Source organism: Empidonax traillii, unplaced genomic scaffold (genome assembly GCF_003031625.1).
Source record: "Empidonax traillii isolate 1590-97213 ecotype Southwest subspecies unplaced genomic scaffold, ASM303162v1 scaffold278:size663781, whole genome shotgun sequence".
In the NCBI taxonomy this organism is placed as follows: Eukaryota; Metazoa; Chordata; class Aves; order Passeriformes; family Tyrannidae; genus Empidonax; species Empidonax traillii.
Window position 1 is genome coordinate 464325 of NW_020955471.1, and position 19866 is coordinate 484190.

Consider the following 19866-nt stretch of genomic DNA (forward strand, 5'->3'; position numbering starts at 1 on the left):
CTCCAATAAGTGCTTGGCCTTATGATTAAATCTGGGGGGGGGGGGGGTAGTTTGGTTTTGTTTGTTTGTTTTTAAGAAAGAACAACACAGGAGCCCAAATTTTTTTCCACACAAAGCCAGAGGTGGTATCACTGATGTAGTTTTTTCAAAATATCAGTTTATCTTCTCTCTCAAATGAAAAAGAAACCTGAGAACTTCCATTAATTTCCATGAATTTTGTGTAGGCCTGGTCAGTTGCACACATAAAAGAACATGACTCCAGCAATCTAAGGGCAAAAGACAAGAGACTGTGGCAGCTTAGTGCAACTAGCAGAAAACTTTAATGTCTGACTGAACCTTGTCACGCCCAGAATGATCAGAAAGAGGCATGCTGTAGGTGTAAAAAAGCAAACTGCACTTGTCACCTCAGGCTGCTGCTCTACAATAGTTCCCACACCAAAGGAGGAAATCTTCCCTTGCCATTCCTTCCAGCCACACAGATGGCATGGTGGTTGCTTTTTGTAGCTCTGGCACTCAGTATCATTTATTGATTGCCATTACATTGAATTCAACTACCTGACCAAAAAATCCAAAGAAAAGAAGATATAAAAAAAACCAAAACAACCAAAAATCCATAACCCAATGTGAAGAGCTGGTAACCTTGTGTCATATCAGCTACTTCAAGGAGCTCACTGATTAAACTAGAGCACGTACCAGAGGCAAATACTGGCCACAGACGGAAGAGAAGGGAGAGCTGTCCATCCACTTGAGAAGTGTGGGAAGAGAGGTTGCCACAGAAGACTGAGGCAGAAAAGTTTGAGTACCTCAGCCTTCTTCTCATCCATTTCTGCCAGTTTTTAAGCACTGTTTATCAGGGGGTTACACCTTCTTTGACCTTAATTTTCTGATTAACACACTTGTAGAAGCCTTTCTTGTTATTCTTTGCATCCCTTGTCAGGTTCCATTCCGGCTTTGCCTTGCCCTTCCTCACCTCATCCCTACACAACCAAACTTCATCTCTATACTCTTCACACGTCACCTCTCCTAGCTTCAACTGTCTGTGCATTTGCTTCTTTCCCTTTAGTTTGACCAGCAGTTCCCCACTCAGCCATGCCAGTCTCTTGCCTTCCTTGCCTGATTTCTTGTTCCTGTGGATGGATAGCTCTTGTGCTTTATGGAAGAATTCCTTCAAGATCTGCCAGCTCTGTTCCACTCCCCTGTCTCGGAGGACAGTCTCCCAGGGGATCCCACTGACTAACCCCCTGAAGCGCTGGCAGCTTGCTTTCCTAAAGTTCAGGGGCCTAATTTTACTCCTTACCCACATTCCTCAGATCTACAAACTCCACCGATGCATGATCACTGAAGCCCAGGCTGCCTCCAATCTTGATGTCCTCAATTAGCTCTCTTATGTTGATGACTCTCAGATCCAGTATTGCGTTGCCTCAGTTATGGCTGTCTACTACCTGATGTTAAGAAGTTATCCTCCCTGCATTCCAGGAGTCTCCTGGATTGCCTACAGCTTGCTGCACTGCTTTTCCACCACATGTTGGGATGGTTTAAGACCTCCAGCAGGACAAGAGCCTGCAAGTGCAATGCCTCCTGTAGCTGGAGCAAGAAGGCTTCTTGCTCCCCTTGATCAGGAGCCTGTAGTAGACACCAACCACTCACTTCTTTTCGTTGCCCCAGTCTCTGATTCTTATCTACAGCCTTGTGATCTGCTCAGAGTTGTTCTTCAAAGATAGCTTTTCACACTCAATCCACCTCTTGACGTAGAAGGCAACCCCTCAGCCTCTCCTTCCTCCCATCTCTTCTGAACAGAATGTAACCACCAAAAGCTGCATTCCAGTCATGGGATTTGTCCCACTAGGTTTCAGTGATGGCAACAAGGTTGTAGGTTTCCAGCAGTATGGCAGCTTCCAACTCCTCCTGTTTGTTTTCCATGCTAAGTACTTTGGTGTAAAGGCACATCAGCAGGGCTGTCAGCCATGTCACCTTCCTGGAGGAACAACCTTAATTCCTTTGAGATAATTCTCTGGTCTTTCCCTGTTGGCTTCTAATACCTTAGGATTCCCTGGCTCATCTCCGTAAGACTGTGTTCAAGCATGGCTTACACATTCCAGAGCTAGCAGAGTGCAGTGCACTTCAGCTGGGCTACTGATTTCAGTCCCAATACTGGCATGCAGCCCACAGACTCATCTCTAGAGAGTCTGGTCTTTTCTCCCTCCCCCTTAAAACCTAGTTTAAAGCCTTCTCAATCAGCCCCCACCAACTCACGGGCTAGAATCCTCTTTCCCCTTTTGGACAGGCAAAACCCATCTGTCTCCAGCAGGTCTGGTGCTGTATAAAACACCCCATGGTCAGAAAAAAAACCCCAAATTCCAACAAGGCACCAGCCTTTCGGCCACAAGTTGATCAGGTGCATTCTTCTATTCCCTTCAGCATTATTCCCTGTCACCAAAAGGATTGAGGAAAACACCACCTGTCCCCTCCTGCCTCTTCAACCAGTCAATCCCAGTGCTCTGAAGTCCTTTTTGATTGCCCTAGGACTTCTCATCAACCTCATCACTGCCAACCTGGACAGTAAGAAGTGGGTAATATTCTAAGGGCTGAATTAATCCAGGGAGTCTCCTGATAACACCTGTTACTCTCAAAGGGAGGCAGCAGCCTTCCCTGTGGGATGGGTCTGCTTGGCGTACAAGACCCTCAGTTCCCCTTAGAAGGGAGTCACCTACAACAATTACCATTCCTTCTTTCTTAACACCTGAAGCTGTGATCTGACTGGTTGACTAACTTTTTCCAGGCAAGCCCCCAGATAGACCTTCATCTCCATTATCTGCCTGCTCCTTGAGAGCCTCATACCTACTCCGTAAGGGCACTTGGGAAGGCAAGGGAGGCTGGGAGGGGATTCTCCTATATCCCCAAACAGGGACCTATTTCCATTGACCCTAATCTTTGATGTCCCCTCCTTCTGTCTAATGGTGAGAGTGCCAGGGTTCCTCTGATGCTTGCTGAGCTTCACCCACTGCATTTCTCTCAGGAAAGGACTGGTGTAACTCCACCAGTCTATTTCTCTCTCATACTCCCTGGTACTCCTCAGCCTCTCCAGTTCCTCTGTAAGAGGAGAGTAATCCAAGAAAAGGGTAAGTATAACTTACTTGCCAAATTCTCTTTTATTCAGCTCAGCAATTTAAAGACCTGTACACAAGCTATTATGAGTTGCAGGAAAAACAGGTATCTCTATCTACCACTGCTGGAGCAGTAGAAGAACACAATTTAAAGAGGAGGAAGACAAGCTACATTCCTCTACGTAACAGGCCAAAACCACCCATCACAAGATATCAAGTGAAAACTTCAACCCTGCAATTACTGGCACACTTTCACTTCTCAAAAAAAGTTTTTCCCAAAAGCCGAGTAGGCCTTTACATCCAGCCAAAGCTGGTATGAGAAGCTGTGAGAAGAGACCACGTCTCACAGGTCGTCAAGTGTTCTGCACACCAGCTTTTGATACGACTAGTGCTAATAGTCAATAGTCAATAGCTGATAGATGAGAGCCCCTCATGGTCTAGAGGAAAGGCACTGTGCTGTCACCGCAGAGACCCGGGTTCGATTCCCGGTCGGGGCCCCTCCCCGGGCAGATGGAGCTCGTTAGCCCTGTAAGGCAATCCATCTACGTCCTGAGGACCTCGCTGCCACCGTCCAAGCTCGCCTGGCCCCGGCAGATGAACCTCAGGATTAAAGGGTGGGCTCAGTTCCACGCACACTGTGTCTCACCTAAAAAATCCAATGCGCAGGCTGGAAGGTGTAAAGACCTTCCCCGGTTCTTCGTTCGCGAAGACTGGCCATTACCTTGATAGATATAATAGTCTGGCACTCTGCTATGTCCTCATTTGAAGTCAAAAACCCAAGATACCCTGAAGGCCCAGATAAGTTACAAATGTGCCTCTGTATGCTTTACAATGAGCAGACAAGATACATCCTTTGGATGCAGACAGCTGTTTCAAATGGGGCGGTAGGGGAACATTGCAATACTTTGAGGCCAAGTTTTAAAATAAAAAACCCAGTGATCAGTGAGTCAGAAGCAAAAGAAAATTCAATTATTAAGACACACAAATGAGAGCAAAGTTTTTCAAATGCCAAAATTAAAAAAGTACATCTTTCCTAATAGTATGTAAAGTGAGTTGAATACAGATAACCCCAAAAGAGTAATAAAAGAAGCTATAGTAACAAGTACTAAAAAGTACCAAAAAGCTATAGCTTCGTTCTGTTTTGTCAGCTTTTAGTTTTTAAAAAGTAAATGTCAGGTAAGTGCAGTAACTCATATCCTTGTCCTAACAGTTCTCATATGCTTGCAAGTAATTAGAGAGATAAAAGAGAGACAAGATCTGAGGGAATAAGTGACTTCTTTTTTACTAAGCTAACTGGTACAGTTTAATACACACATAAAACAAAAGCCCAACAAAGAGACAGGGTTTATGCACAATGGCTTCCTCAGCTGTTGCTTTCGAGTTTTAGTATCTTCATTTGTCTGCCAAGTTATAGGTAAGATTGTATGCTTCAAAGAAACTAATAAGAACCATGGTTTTGCTTAGGACAAGAGAGTCCTATGTACAGACTAGCTGCATCAACTGTCTCCTGTGGAATTAGGACAGCACTGCACTGGTATATGCATCATTTTGACTGCCCAGACTTCAGTTCTTATCATTGTACAGATTAAAACCAAATAAATCGTTAAAAGAAACAAACCAAAACCTGTATCTTTAAATTGATAGTTATAAAAGTAGAGAGTGTGCACAGAAATGACAGCTAACAGGGACTGGCAGTGCCAACTGTTGTAAAAGCTGTTCAATAATCTATAAGAAAGGAGTTGCAGATTCTTTTTCACATATCATCATCTCATAGCTTCCACTAGTCAAATACAAATATATTTATTAGTTAGTCAATAAAACAAATATATTTATATCATAAAGGACATAAGGGCAATGGAAAGAGAATTCCTTAAGCATGATTTTTCCAGGCTAGGAGTTCACCGATCCTTAAACTGCTATGCTGGGAGAACACAAACTGTACTTGCTCTGTGAATAAGCAAGCTGCTCTCCAGTACTGTCAGAGATGCTGTTTCACAGGCACCACACTAATTTTGCTACTGGAATTCAAATTTACCTTTCAAAATAAAGTAGGAAACTTTATTTTTATGCAGGAACTTATGCTTAAGCCTTCCCACTAAAAAAAACACACTACAATTAATAATTTAAATTTGCTGTAACTCATTAGAGTCTAAACATAGCAGACACTTAGTCACTTACTACCTAGTAATCTTATATTTACTGACCTTAAAGCTCAGAAGACAACTACATATATATGAGAGTAATACCTTGTTGCTAGTTTGAATGGAAAAAGTTGGAAAATTAGCTATAACCTTCTCTCTTACAAGGGTTATCTTCTGCCATCCTAACTCCCTATCAGCTACATATACATATATCAGTCATGACCAGCAACATGCTTCCTGTGTCCCAGTTAAGACTTACAGAGATGAAAACAGTATGCAAATCTTTTAATTGGCCTAATGCAGCAGTTAATCCACTATGAACAGTCCTAAAGCACTGGGTTACCAGCCAAACAATTGATGAGTTAAAAAAAGAAGTTTAACTTGCAGGCAGGGTTGCTCTGTGATTATCTGTTTCCTGCAGCTTGGCAATGGTCAACATCAGATCAGTCAAAGCAGAAAAAGGATGTTAACCTATTATAAATGCACAATCAGATGCAGCAATCTCCCTAACAGGGAACTTCGTCTACTACTTCTGCAAGTAGGTTCATTTTTAAAAGCATTCTGGTGTTGCTTCCTCACAGACACTAAGCAAGTATTCTTCTGCACTGGTGTCATCTAGTGGTCAAATTCAATGAAAATGTTTTTTTTTTTTTTTTTTTTTTTTTTTTTTTTTTTTTTTTTTTTTTTTTTTTTTTTTTTTTTTTTTTTTTTTTTTTTTTTTTTTTTTTTTTTTTTTTTTTTTTTTTTTTTTTTTTTTTTTTTTTTTTTTTTTTTTTTTTTTTTTTTTTTTTTTTTTTTTTTTTTTTTTTTTTTTTTTTTTTTTTTTTTTTGTACCTGACATATTCTGTATGATTTCTTCCTTCTCATACACTGACCTTGAAGAAACCTATTTCAGTCTCTAAGTGGTTGACTTTTTAGTTAAGTGCCATACTGACTGATGGGTAACAATTGGTTGTGCCCCAACCTCTGTGTGGAAAGGAAGACATCATCACATAAGTTATTTTTAAGAGGGAGAACTGAAGAGCTAGCAGAATTGTCAAATGTAAAACCTCAGATCTCCTCACTGCTCAAGTCAGACTGAAACCTTACAGTTTAATTAACTAATTATCACACTGCTCACTTTTATATCCTAATAAAGATGGACATAATTTCTTATGATAGCACCCAGACTCAGAACACTGATGTTAAATCACAATTGGTTGTTTACACATGCTTTAAATCTAGTTTTTCCTCCAACAAATTAAATAATTATAAAAATCAAAAAGCACGCTGCTGATCTCCAGCGGAAAAGAACAGGTCCTACTGCTGAGTGAGTTAGGTTGTTGAAGGTTTTTTGTTTGGTATGTCTGAGGCATTAGCAGAGGTTATTATTTCAGGTAGGCCTTCCATACCACAGAGGTTATTATTTCAGGTAGGCCTTCCATACCACATAATTCCAGCTTTCGGGTAACTGACTTCAGATGTCAAGATGCTGAAAATCAGTTTTACGTACCAATAACAAACGCAGTACTAACTCAGTGACAAATGGACCATTTACTGCAAGAGATGCCAGTCCTTGGGGAAAATTGAAAGACCAATAAGTACATGGGTCTTAAACTTTCAGTTCTGAAGTGCAAATATAGGAAGCAATTCCAATATGATCAACATTTTTCCTCTGCTTCAACAAAGTATGAGCTAAAATATTAGCTGTTTATTTTACATATTAATTATGAAATATTGCTCTAATTTTCCACCCCAACAAAATCTCAATTTCCATGCCCTTTTTCAATAAATTACTTTCCTTAAAGTGCAACTTGACATTCTAAATAACAATATTTACAGTGTCAACTGGTTTCGATTCTTTAGCAACTCAAACTTAATTTGAGACTAATTTTTATATATATATATTCTATGATGTTTCTGATTGATGTTTCAAATAGTAATTTTGTCTTCTCTGAAGGCAGTGCTAGGAAAACATTGTTACATCACTCCTGCAGTTCTTTAAATGGAAATCCAAGCACCTCATGTTTTAAAGCATAACACAGCCGCCACTTTGAAGTCAGAGGCAGTTTGGCCAGAAAAGCTGAACACATACAAACCAAGAAAGCTGGCCATTTTTAATCAATAAATCACCTGAAAGGGTTAAAGAGCAAGGAGAATTATCTCCTTGTTGCTTCTACCAGGTTACCAAATTGCATGCATCACTTCCAGAGACTGCCTGAGAAAGTCATATCATAGTGCTGGGGGGGCTTTCTCTGCAATTTATTTCTGGTTGATAAACGCTGTTGAAGATACCACACATACCAAAACAACAGGAAGATGGAGTATCTCCCAAACTCTCCTGCGTTCCTCCTGCCAGACCTCAGTAACAAGGCAGAAGCAGCAAAAGTCAAAACTAAGCAGCACAACAAAACACTATAAACCAGAAGAGCTGAAAGACCAGACAACATAGTGGGGCATCAGACACTGCCACAACCAGAACACACAGGTTTGATACAGCTGAATAAAACAATGTCCACCTAGACTCTGAAGAAACCACTTGCCATCTCCTCTTTCCAGATCATCTGTTGTTGCTCACAGTACTATAAGACTACTTCATATGCTCAAGATAAAAACATTTATATTAAGCCAAAATGCTAACCCTTCTAGTGTTTGGGTTCTCTCCCATTTTCTTTCTTCAAAATCCAGGAAACTGCATCAAAACAATCTATCTACAAGAATATCACACATGCAAAGTTAGGAGTTAAAAAATATCAATATTTAAATTGCTTAAGCAACCCCTGGTTACACATGCATTACGTTGTAGGCTTTGCATTAAATGATGCACAGAGCTCGGGAAACAAATGATCCTGACATTATGCGTGCAGAAAACTTTATACATAAAAGCAGCGGAAGAGTTTACACCACCACAAAACAACTGGGTTTTCATGATCTACCAAATTCTGTTGGTCTCATAGGAAGCTATTACACTATAGATGGACTGCAATATTTCTGCTAGAAAAAAGAAATCACAAAAGCATAGCTACACATGACAAACACATGCAAACAGGTCTGCTGAAAAGCCATATTATGTGCAAGTAACATGAGTTGGTACACTTAATCCCCAATGTAGTACCTCAAAGTACAGGTCAAAGTCAACTGATAATTGAGCAGATGAAAAACTATGCCTCACCTCCTCCCACTTTATAACCTTTAATTATGTATCTTTAAGCGTAAAAATACCTCCCCCTCCACATTACTAAGCTATTTGCAGTGTTTCCTAGATTCAGTATTAAAGGTCTGAACTAGCTCTCTGCTACACATTTGTCTTGAATATCAGTGGCATACAATCACCTAAGGCAAGTTTTTCATTCTTCATGTTACCAGGCACCAATTAATACTTATGTATTTAAAATATTTCAAATAGTTAAAATATTAATTTTAATTAATATATAATATAAATATAATATATTATATAAAATAATCTATATTAATTAAAATAGTTTAAAATATCCAATCTCTAGCAGGCTAATTTTTTATTGAAATAAATTTTTATTTGAAACTTATATCTTTTGAATGGTATCCAGACCACCCCAAAGGCTTAAGAAATTTAGCTTATATACTATCAATAGTATTAGTGAAATAGATTAGTGAAAGTGGAACATAAACACAAAATTGTTAGATATGTATCTCAACACAACTTTGAGTAACCAAGAAGATTGAATTGAACACTGGTAAAAAAAATTACAGTACTATCGTAATGAGAGAATCATATCACAACTTTACCTGAACAGCTTTGAAGAACTACAATGCGTACAGGTAAATATTTTAGCAAATAGTTTAGAAAAGTAATAGAAGAGCTATTCGGGGAGGGGGGGAGTTTTAGAAGAACAAACAATTTTTTTGCTATTAGTTTGGAAACTAACAGCATCTTTCAAGATAGAAAACTAAATCGTCTCATTGAGCAAATGAAAACCAACACCTGAACCATACTGAGAGTTCATAATATTCATGTTTCTAAATTAAAAACAAACAAACAAACACCAAAACCAAAAAACAACGAACACCTTATTCTCTAAGCAAAGTGACTGTAATACTAGTGGTAACCTCAGTTTATTCATTTGACAGGTATAAAGATGAGAAAGACAGAAAGAAACTTTGGATGTAGGTTTTCCGTACAGAAAGCAGTAACTTTACTGAAGTTCCTGTCCTGTCTTTGCAGACTGGGACTTCAGTGGTTGAAAGGAATAGAGCAGGCAAGAGATGGAAAGCTTTCCTACCAAGCACTGACCTTTTGTACATACTCATACAAATTTCCTTACAACTTGTCTCCTGCAGTGTATCAACAGATTTTTCTTCCTGGTGTAGTACAAAATTTGCCATCAATAATATCTGTATCAGCCACTACAAAAACTCACACAGAATAATTGTTCTCCAGTGACCATTTTGAACCAGCCCACTCCTATCACGCAATAAAGACCAGATTATGTACTAAACATCAGGCTATCCACAGAAATCTCTTCTACTCTGAAATGTAAGCTGTCACCTTCCTCCTGAAAAAAATCAAAATGACCCTAACAAACAATTAAAAAACCCACCAGCAACAGCTGAACACACAAAAGCTTTAACACCCATTCTGCAGGTTTTTCCAGGTTGAACATGTTTAAGTTTTTCCCATTTTAAACCTCAGTTAGGTGAAACTGTAAACTCATTTAGACAAAGCTGTAAATTCGTTTAGACAAAACACGGACCTTTTCCAGACCTCTCCCAGAAGCTGCTTTATGGAAAAACTCAAGCTTATTTATACTACAGAGCATATGCACCAATGATATGAGAAAGAAAGCATCTGAAGGTCAAAATTCTTCCAAGTTTTTAATCAGTCTAAGATAACAATAAGAACACTTGCAATATATACACCAGTATAACAGTAAGCATAACACTGAGCGTGAAAAAGACCCATCACGCTAAATCACCTATTACAAACATTTTACAATTAATTCCCAATTTCTCTGAGAATGTAATCTCAATTTTTGCTATTCCCTGAAAAGTAAAAATCCAACTTTTATCAATTATTTTAAGTTTTCAATAGTTTGGCCATTCATGCTGAATGATTCATCAAAAATGTCATATAATTTTTCAATTCATACCTTCCGTTAGTTTCTCATGAAATCTCATTCTACAAACAGCCCACCTTTCTCACATCAAACAACTGACATTTCTTTGCAAATCCATCACACAGACCAAAAAACACGCAATGTCAAGACGTGCGAGCACTGCCCTCTCTCCACAACTGCTTCAAAGCTTAGGACAGAGATATCAAGCACAGCAACACAATACTGTTCTTAATCAACCTAGGGAAGAGCAGTAACAGTATCATCGCCTAAGTATCACACCTCACTCTTGGTATATTTAATAGAGCTTATTACCCTTGGTTTTGGTTTAAAAACGCACACACAAAACCCACCCACACTAAACAGAAAGAAAGAAGTATTTATTTTTCAATATACTTACCTTGCACCATTATTTCTAACTACTTCCACTGTTTCATCAACAAAATAGCGATCCTTGACGTAAGCAAAGATTTCATCACAGATCTCATGAAGTCGGGTGCGATGGGTAAGGGTGGCCAAGTACAGAACTGGAATGACAAGTGCCTCTGGAAAACTTTGAAGGTTATGTCTGGCTTTCCTCTCTGATTCCAGTGCTTCCTGATATGTGAGTCCTGGTTTACCTGTGACAGCACAGCTCCACACAAGGCTGTTGCAGAGAATAGTGCGCTCAAAAAAATCACTGAAAAGAAAGAAAGGCAGGAGGGGGAAGAAAGAAAGAAAACAGTTGAGTTCTGACTAAGATTTTCCACTTGCTAACAATTAAAACAGCAGCAAATTGTAAGTATTTTTTAGAAGTCTGAAATGCAAAACCATTTGTACAAGTTGTAGATAATCAAGGGTTATCTGCCACTTTTCAGCCATGGCATGGTAAATTGCTATTGTAAAACTGAAGTCTCCTCTCATTACAGACTGCAGTAACAGCATCAAGATGTAGAAATGCTGCAAACAAATATTCACATATAAGAAGCCTTATGCATAGTAATAATCATCACACTGAGTTTAATAGGTGTCGTATCCTACTCACATCCCCCTCCATTTCCATAAATATTTGCAAGAGGAGCGTCTAAAACTGTACAAACATGAAATAACTTTAAGATCACAGAAACATGTTGCAACTTGAATAAGTTTCAGATTTGAGTGCCTTAACTCACCAATGAAAAGATGGAAAAGGTAAAAAATTAATGTCAAGTAGTTCTCTAAATAGTTTTTATTCCTTCAGTGTTTGTATAGCTCTTAGAAAAAGTACTGAACTATTTTTTTCCTACAGATTCTTCTCCTCCCTTGTTCCATTAGTAAACACTGATTCTCCTCCTTTCATGTATTTCCAATTGATGCTAAAATTACATTGTTGTTATGGCTTGCTTGCTAGCTATTATGCTGCAATCAAGAAAGAAGAGCTTTCATTAGTTAGTATTTGTCCATTTTTGACAGGTATCAGAAAAACAGCAGTTTGTTAAAACAGTTTCTAGATGAAGACAATGAGGTAGCTGTTCGCAAAACTGTGTTAAAATATACGATATACTATTGATCAGTGATTGGACAGCAGAGAAGTCTTTCAATATGCCCCAGTTCAGACAATGCTTCTATTTGCCTTACTTTACAAATCTTCATGGACTCATACTGATGACTACACAACACAGAACACAACAAACTCAGGTTTGTTTTGCCTTGTATCAGTCTAACACAGCTATTTCAAGGCAGACACACAGTCCTTTCAGAATCTGCATGCTACATGAGATATGTATACTGAAGTTTCATACCTTTAAAAAAAAAACACCAAACACAAAACTAAACCAAACCACAGTGTTCCCATTTTTAAAAGGACAGAACTGTTCAAATAAGTTTTCTTAATGGGGCTAGAGAGTTGGACAGTTCACACTGAGTTTTTTCCTGCAAACTCAAGCTGGCAAACGTTCATCAGTGACACTGATGCAGATGACAATGTTCACTGCAGATGGACAGATGAACCATAACATTTTATAAATGAAAATGGAAATTCCAGATTGAGGACAATGAAGGGTCTTGGCTCAGATAATCCTTTCTGTATGAGCACAGGATTCCTCTGAGTGAGATATGCTTTAGGAAGAACATCAGTTGCGAGGAGGGGAAAAGGACAGAAGAGGAAGAGATATATTATGTGAATAATATTTAATAGCTACAAAAATTCAGATTTTTATATGACCCGAATCTACTTAATATATCTGACAGTACATGGATAATCTGGGCTTGCTTACTCTAAACAAGAAAATGAGAACAAAGGAGAGAGAATAAGATAAATTATTCTTCAGCATATGAAGAACAGATGGCTGTCAGTCATTCACTGTGTATCTTTATCGTATAGTTACTAAAACATTTTAAAAGAACAGGTTAGACAGAAATCTGTTTTGTGGGTTTGGTTTGGGTTTTTTTGTGAAGTGATCTAATACATAAAACATGATCTGTTCAGGTCTCTTCCTGCCCTACATTTCAATACTTCTGTATTAGACCGAAAAATAATTTTTATGGTTGGCTATTCAATGGATAAAGTATCAGTTACACAAATCGTCATGCAGTTGTATGTATCTACAAATATTTCTGTGTCTCACTTACCAAAGAGGTTCTTGATTATTACCTTTAGCCAGGAAAGAGAAAAATGCCCTAATGAGAAACTATAAAATGTACCAGAATATAATTTTTCAAAAATTATGAAAGTAAAGGTTAAGAAAAAAAGGCAGAGAGAGACATCAGAGAAGGAGGGAGAGACAGAGGTTGACACTGACAGTGTCCCTTTAAGAGCTGCTGTTATTCTTTGTGAGGGGACACCAGGCAGTCATGCTATTTAAAGCAACAGCACTGAACTTAAGGGAGAGAAAAACCTAAAAAAAACCCTAACAAACAAAACAAAAAACTCCCCAACTACAAACCCCTCTCTAAAATTTTTTAATCGATGATTATTACAAGCAAAATGCTATATTTTAACTGAAACATATTTGAAGAAAACATGTTCCATTTGCATACAAGAGTACTTTGTGTATCTAGTTTCATTCTCCTTCATTTCCTCTTTTGTTTTGTGTGGATATTTCCCCTGTGAATTTACAGGGAAGAAAAGAAATGGCGTGAAAAGAAATTATATTTGATTTTGAAAGCATTATTTATCTTTAGCTATCATTACCAACAGCACATCAAAATTAACTTGGTTTGAGAGAGAAAACAAAATCCCAATAGTATAGATGTTACTGGTAGTATTCTGTCCCTGTCTCTCTCTAGTGCACGTTAGTTATTACAAAATGATTGACAAAGAGCAGACACAACAGCTACCAAACCAAGAGAACAGTAGCAGCAGCAGTGATACCTTTTCTCTTTACTTGAAGAGTAATAATGCCGTTGATCATAGTCTACATTCAACTTAAATTCACAACAGCAAGAGCATCTGCTGCTACATCAAATGTGAAGCCTTATTTACATCTTTTTCTAGGGTATTATGGTCTTTGGGGCTTCTTTGCTGGTTCAAGATCTCTGTGACTGTTGACAACACAGAGCAAGAAGTTCATACAAAATATATCCACAAAGTTCACTTGCACAGTCGCATCTGCCTGCAAGGAGTCAAACGCGACTGCGACCACCTTGGTGATGTCCACATGAGCTCAACTATTCGAGGAGCAGAGACTAAAAGCTGTCTTCGTAGTAGTAATTAATGCTGACTTTTTAGATGGATGCCTCTTTTCATTTACATTAGTTTATTTTCCATGCAAGGTAAGGCAAACTGTAAAATTATCAGCAAATCACTGAGTAGTAGTTTAACACTGCTACTCAGTAGGTATTTGATTGGAGGCAGTTAATTAACAGAAGCTAGAAATAAATTACTTGCAATGTCTGTGCTGACTGCACTTACAATGGATACAAAAATCCAACCTAGAAATTACAGATATCTTTCGCTTGAACTAACCAAGTATTTCCATTAGGTCCAAGATTTATTGCATTTTTAGTGTGCTTCAAGAACACTTGTTTCAAACCTCTTATTTTCATTCATTTTCTTAGCATATATTAAGAACAACTCACTTAGGATATCATAGGAGGGTAATCACAGAAAACCAACTTTACCATTCTGGAACACAGAGTTTTCTTATACTCTTCGTCGCCTGAAGTGGTCAAGAATACATATAACAAACAATGCACAAAACAAACAAGCAAAAAACCATGACAAATACATTTATTCCTTAATATTTACAGGTTAATTATGCATTAATGAATATATTTAAAATTATGAGTTTCTCTTCAAGAAAACAAAAAATTCACTTAATTTAACTAATGACTCTTAGCCTTTTAAACAGAATCTCTTTTTGACTGTAACAAGAACTCCATAGGCCAATCTGTAAAGAAGTTTCAGTAAGTTTTGAAGATACAAAACTACTCTTCCTCCTCTTCCTATGTCCTAGAATGAAGAACATTCCCACCACTGTACCTATACTAATCATCATTTTCTTTTTCAAACTGTCTTACAAGCAAGACTTTCTACACATCTGTATCAGCTATTAACTTTCACAGACAAGATGTCAAAGGCTGGTGGTAACATCCCACTGGTTTAATGTGTTTCTCATGCATCCCATACATCTCATGCAGCGCCGTACTTGCTTTTCCTATTATGGCTCCGGAGACCCATTGCTGGTCTGTCCCTCTGACCAGGAATACATCATCAGTTCCCCCAGTTCCCGTTACTTATGATACATACAATTGAACATTGCCTCTTCACTGCCCCCCTGCTTTGAAAGGATTACAAAAATGCGCAATTGTATTTCAGATTAAAAAGGAAATACATTCTTAACGGGAAAGTCACTTTACAAAATACTAGTCTTGCCAAATTCTTCTCACATTAGCATAACCATTTCTTATATAGAGAAGAGTAATACTAATGTATGATTTCTATTCATCTCTACTGAAGCTGACATGGACATGAAAGCAGCTTTTCAACAGTAAGTTTGGGCTCTGTTAAAAACCCCCAAACAACCCAACAAAAAAACAAACAAGAAAACAACTGGAGTCTTAACTGTTTGTACTAATTAAAAGCATTCATATAGTTGATCAAAGGGGTGAATTCAGGTTACCACATGTATCTATACCACCTGCCCTATTAGACTGTAGTTTTTAAATTTTCCCCTCAAAATGTAGATTCAGAGAAGCCCAATTTAGACGATGGTTTTCTTTCATGAAACAGCTAATACAATTTTTAAGAAATGGACCCTCCCTATCCTTAATAATCTAATTGCCCTTAGGAAATAGGAAATGCAATTTTCAGAAGACATTACCTATGAGTTATCCGTAACCAGCAGAGACAAGGACTAGCATCTTTAAAACTTTCTGAAACATGACCCTATGTTCTCCAGCAGATTATGCCACAAACAACTAACATTAACTTAAACTTTCTATCCAACTGTGCTGGAACACTTTGCTAAGTAAAAAACACCATGCTTTTCAATCCAAAGCACCAATTTTACCCCACCTAACAAAAAAGCCATAAAAGAATTAAAAAAAAAAAAAACAAAAACATACCACAAAAAAAAAAGAAACAAAAAACCAAACAAACAAAAAACACCACTCCACCTCATATACACAAAACACAAGCATAGCAGTTTTCTGCAGTTTTCCCAAATACCATATTCTAAGGCTTGACCTCTGAGCTAACCACCTACTGACATTTCTAGAGATTGCCTGTGCGAACATGTCTAAATTTACCCCTTAATTCATGAACTTTGGTTAAATAACAAATTTGGTCTTTCATACTTTTAGTGACAACACCTTTGTAGTATAAATAAGCCTGTCACGGTACTTAAAATATTCACCAAATCCTTTAAGAACAGAAAGACATTTTAAAAGGATATTTTTAATGCTGAAATTTTAGTACAACTACATGCACCTGAAAACATATTTCAGTGCAATGTCAAACAACATTAGAGTCACCTAATTATGTGATAATAGTAATTGTAACCAGAAAAACAGCTTTCAAAATATCAGAAGCTGGGGGAAGGGAACTTAATTCCTATAGAAACAGGAGGCTGTCAGATCTTCCCTCTTAGGTTCTTATATGCCCTATAATGAAAATACTCCTTACAAAACTCCTAACAGCATATTCAACACCCCTCTTCTTCCTTAGAGTATACAGTCCAGGAAACAGTAAGGCATCACCCTTCAAAGTTACCTAATCCAGCTTCGTTAAAATTTTATTAAGCACAGTGTATTTGAGTAAGAAAAACAAGTCTAAACATGAAAAAGATTTAGGTGTGCTTTAATTTCATACGCTGCAAATGAAAAGCATTTCAGATTTAATCTCGTTAGTCTGCACATCTTTAAAAAAAGCAGAGTTTGGATGCGGGGGCCTTTTTGTAGGTGGGGATGGTGCTGTATCATACCGGGGGTGAAAACACGTAATTTATCGGCTTTGAAAAACGTTTCGCTAAATACTTTCGGTCCATTGTTCCTACAAGCAGTGAAGTGAGCGGCAGCAAGTTAGGGACTACCCGTGCCATCCGCCTTCAACCGTTAACGGGAATTTCACCATTTCCACTGGGCTTTTTTCACACGGAGAAGAGGAAAAAAGGGGGGGGGGGGGGGAGAGAAGAAAAAAAAGAAGGGACGGGAAGAGCGATAAAAGCCTCTCTAGAAAGAGAGCTCCTAAAGGGACAGGTGTGCCCGCTGGGTTTCAGGCCGGTTTAACTCCCGGCGGTGCCACTCGCCCGCCCAGCCGGGGCGGACGGCTCCCGCTGCGGGACCCCCAGACAGGTGCAGCGACCCTGCACTCGGCCCGGGCCGAGCTCCGCGCCGGCCGAGCCCGCCGGCCATTTCCAACCGCGTCAGCCACCGGCTCCCCGCGGAGGCGGGGCGAGCGCGGCCCGAGGCGGCGCGGCGGGGCCGGCAGCAAGGGGTTAAGCGCAGCAGGAGCCGGCCGGGGAGCCCAGCGGGCCGGGCAGCCGGCGCCCCCCGCCCGGCCGTCACCACAACAATAGGGCGACCGGCACATGCCAGGCGGGCGGGCGGCCCCGCTGCGCCGCCTGGACGCGGGCCCGGCGCGGCCCCTTCCGCGGGGCGGCCTAGCGCCGTCCGCCGCCGACACGCGGCTGCCGGCGGGGGCAGACGGGAGGGAGAGCCCGGGCCCGGCAGACGCTCGGTACGGCCCACCGCCTCCCACACGCGCAACTTTCACTTCCCCGGCGGGGGCTGGGGCGACACCGACGAAGGAGCGGCGGGAGGGGGGGAAGGAGCCGGCTGCCTTCCTTCCCCCTGGGCGAAGGGGGCTGCGGGGTACCCCCGCTGAGGAGGGACAGGGATTCCCCCTGCCCCGGGCGAGAGATCCGCCCTCTCTCCCCCACCCCCCTCGGGAGGGCACAGGCTCGGCGCCAGCCGCGGTCCCCCTCACACCCCCCGGCAGAGCTCCCCGCGGCGTTCCGGGGAATCCCCTTCCCTCCCTCCCTCCCCGCCCGCCCAGGTGTCAGAGTAGCTGGGGACTCGAACAGCTCCCTGCCCGCCGCCGCAGCGCGGGGGGTGCACAGGACCGACGCAGGGACCGACGCGGACACCGACACGCGGCTGTCGCTTACTCGTAGTTCCTGAAGATCTCGTTAGTGACCCTGCAGTAGAAAACGCGCTCGTCCGGCCGGAGGTCCGCGGGGGGCTTCACCCTCACGAAGGGCTTTCGGTGCAGCAGCGGCATCGCCCCGCTCCCGGCTCTCTTCCTGCCCCAGGATCAGCTTCAGTAGATGGGGGGGATAAAGAAAAGAAAAAAAAAAAAACACGGAGGGAGGGAGTAAGCAAGGCAACGGCGCCCACCGGCCCGGGGAGGAGGGAGGGGGTCCGGCGTGTCCCTCCTCCCGGGGGGAGCCGGGTCAGGAGCGAGCCGGAGCGGCGGCGGCGGAGCCTTTTGTGTGCCCGACACGCCGTTGCCTGCCTGGGACTGCGCGCGGACCAACGGCGGCACCTTCCTCCGCCTCCGCCCGCCTCACAATGGGGCCATGACGCCGAGCGGCGGGCGGAGGCGGCAACCCCCGCCCCAGCCGCGCAACGTGCTCGGCTCGGGGATACCCCGGCCTTGCTTTGTCTGCCGCGGCTCCCCTGCCCCCGGGTCACCCCCTTCCCCCGCCTTTGACCCACACACGCCGGGCTGGACACCAACTTCCACTCCCCCGCCGCCTCCGCCTCCTCCTCCTCCCCGCAAAGCAAACACCCAGGAGGGGCAGCGCCGACCACTTATCTTCCTCCTTCCCTTCCTGCCAGGTCGCTGCCTGACGGGGGTCCGCGCCCTTCTCGCCCCGCGCGTCGCCCCGGCCCGGCCCAGCGGCCGCCGGGCTCCGCCGCCGCAGGACAGCGCGGCCGCGGCGCGGGGGCAGCCCGGCCTCCGGCCTGTCCAGCGGGGGCTGCGCCGCTCCCTCCCCTCACCTCCCCTCCTGCCCACCTGGTGCGGCCGCAGACTGCGCTCAGTGCTCGGCCGGTGCGCAACGTGGTCCCCCTCGCCGCGTTTCTCCCCTTTCCTCAGCCCCCCCCTCCGGGTCCTGGGAAGTTTTTGATCTACTTCTTCAAGCCCTCAATCAGGAAGAGCTGCGGGGAGGAGCCTTCCCCTGCTCTCCCCTACATCTTTATTGGCCGCTCGGTGCCTTCCAGCGTGTGTCACACAGGAAGACAGCGAGCTACATTATTAATTAATGGCTGAGAGGGCGCATCCTCCATTTTTGAATTATCAGCCGGAGACCTCCAGTGCGGGGGGTGGGCCCAGCCCGGCTGCCCGCGGGGGCAAAGGCGGCTCTTTCCGTGGGGCGCTGCCGGCCGCGCTGTGGGCAACACAAGCTCGGCGTTCCCGGCTCGGCGGTCATGGCTCGGCGGGGCGGCCGAGCCTGTGGCGCTGCCACCGGCGTTCCCAGCCGGCGCCGAGGAGCCGCCGAGCAGCTGTGCGACCACCAACCCCGGGTAGCCCGCCTGCCGCTCGTCCCTGGGGCGATCCCTCCCTGCCCTTGGTACCTGCCCTGCGAGCGCTGGTCCCGGCGCGTCTCCTGCAGGGCTGATCCACGGCAGTGTCGGCGTTTGACAGGGCAGCGCCGGGGACGTGCCTCTCGCGGTTACAGTCCCCGAACCATAGTGCTGTCAGCGCGTACGGGGGTATTTTGCAGAAAGTGAGATTGTATGTAATTAAGATGAGCGCAAGGGTTGTACGTGGGCCCCTTAGCATTGCTTCATTTTTTTTCCAGTTCACCGAAAATGTCACTAAACGGTCTTACTAGTCTATTAATTTTTCACCTCTTTATTTTTTCAACACTAACGCATTTACTGTGCCATCGGTAATTAAAACTGGAGTATTAATTCAGTTGTGTTCTTAAGAGTGCTAGCCAGCTTGAAGACATAATAACTACAGAGTCCACATCCATTCTAGCTCATCATCACCAAATCCAGTGCTTATATGAAAAATCTACAGAATAACTGTAGAAAGTTCATAGAACTATTGGGGTCAATAATATCTGAGGATTGATATTTAAATAATTTAACTTTACAACTTAAAATGCCATTCCTGCAAATAAAGATCCCATGTTGTTTCCT

General features: G+C 42.3%; 1 protein-coding gene across 5 annotated transcripts in view; it reads right to left on the reverse strand.

Moving 5' to 3' along the window:
• Nucleotides 1-18858, reverse strand: part of BAZ1A (bromodomain adjacent to zinc finger domain 1A) — a 68123-nt gene extending 49265 nt beyond the window's left edge. For 4 of the 5 annotated variants that reach the window (XM_027890157.1, XM_027890155.1, XM_027890158.1 and 1 more), the window contains exons 1-2: nucleotides 17883-18102; nucleotides 10715-10993 (exon numbers count right to left, since the gene is read on the reverse strand). In XM_027890157.1, coding sequence (XP_027745958.1) covers nucleotides 10715-10993; nucleotides 17883-17995 — 392 coding nt within the window. In that variant the 5' untranslated portion in view covers nucleotides 17996-18102. Of the gene's footprint in view, nucleotides 1-10714; nucleotides 10994-17882; nucleotides 18103-18733 lie in introns of those variants that run through there. The other variant, XM_027890154.1, reaches the window with a different exon arrangement.
• Between the last annotated feature and the right edge of the window lie 1008 nt (nucleotides 18859-19866).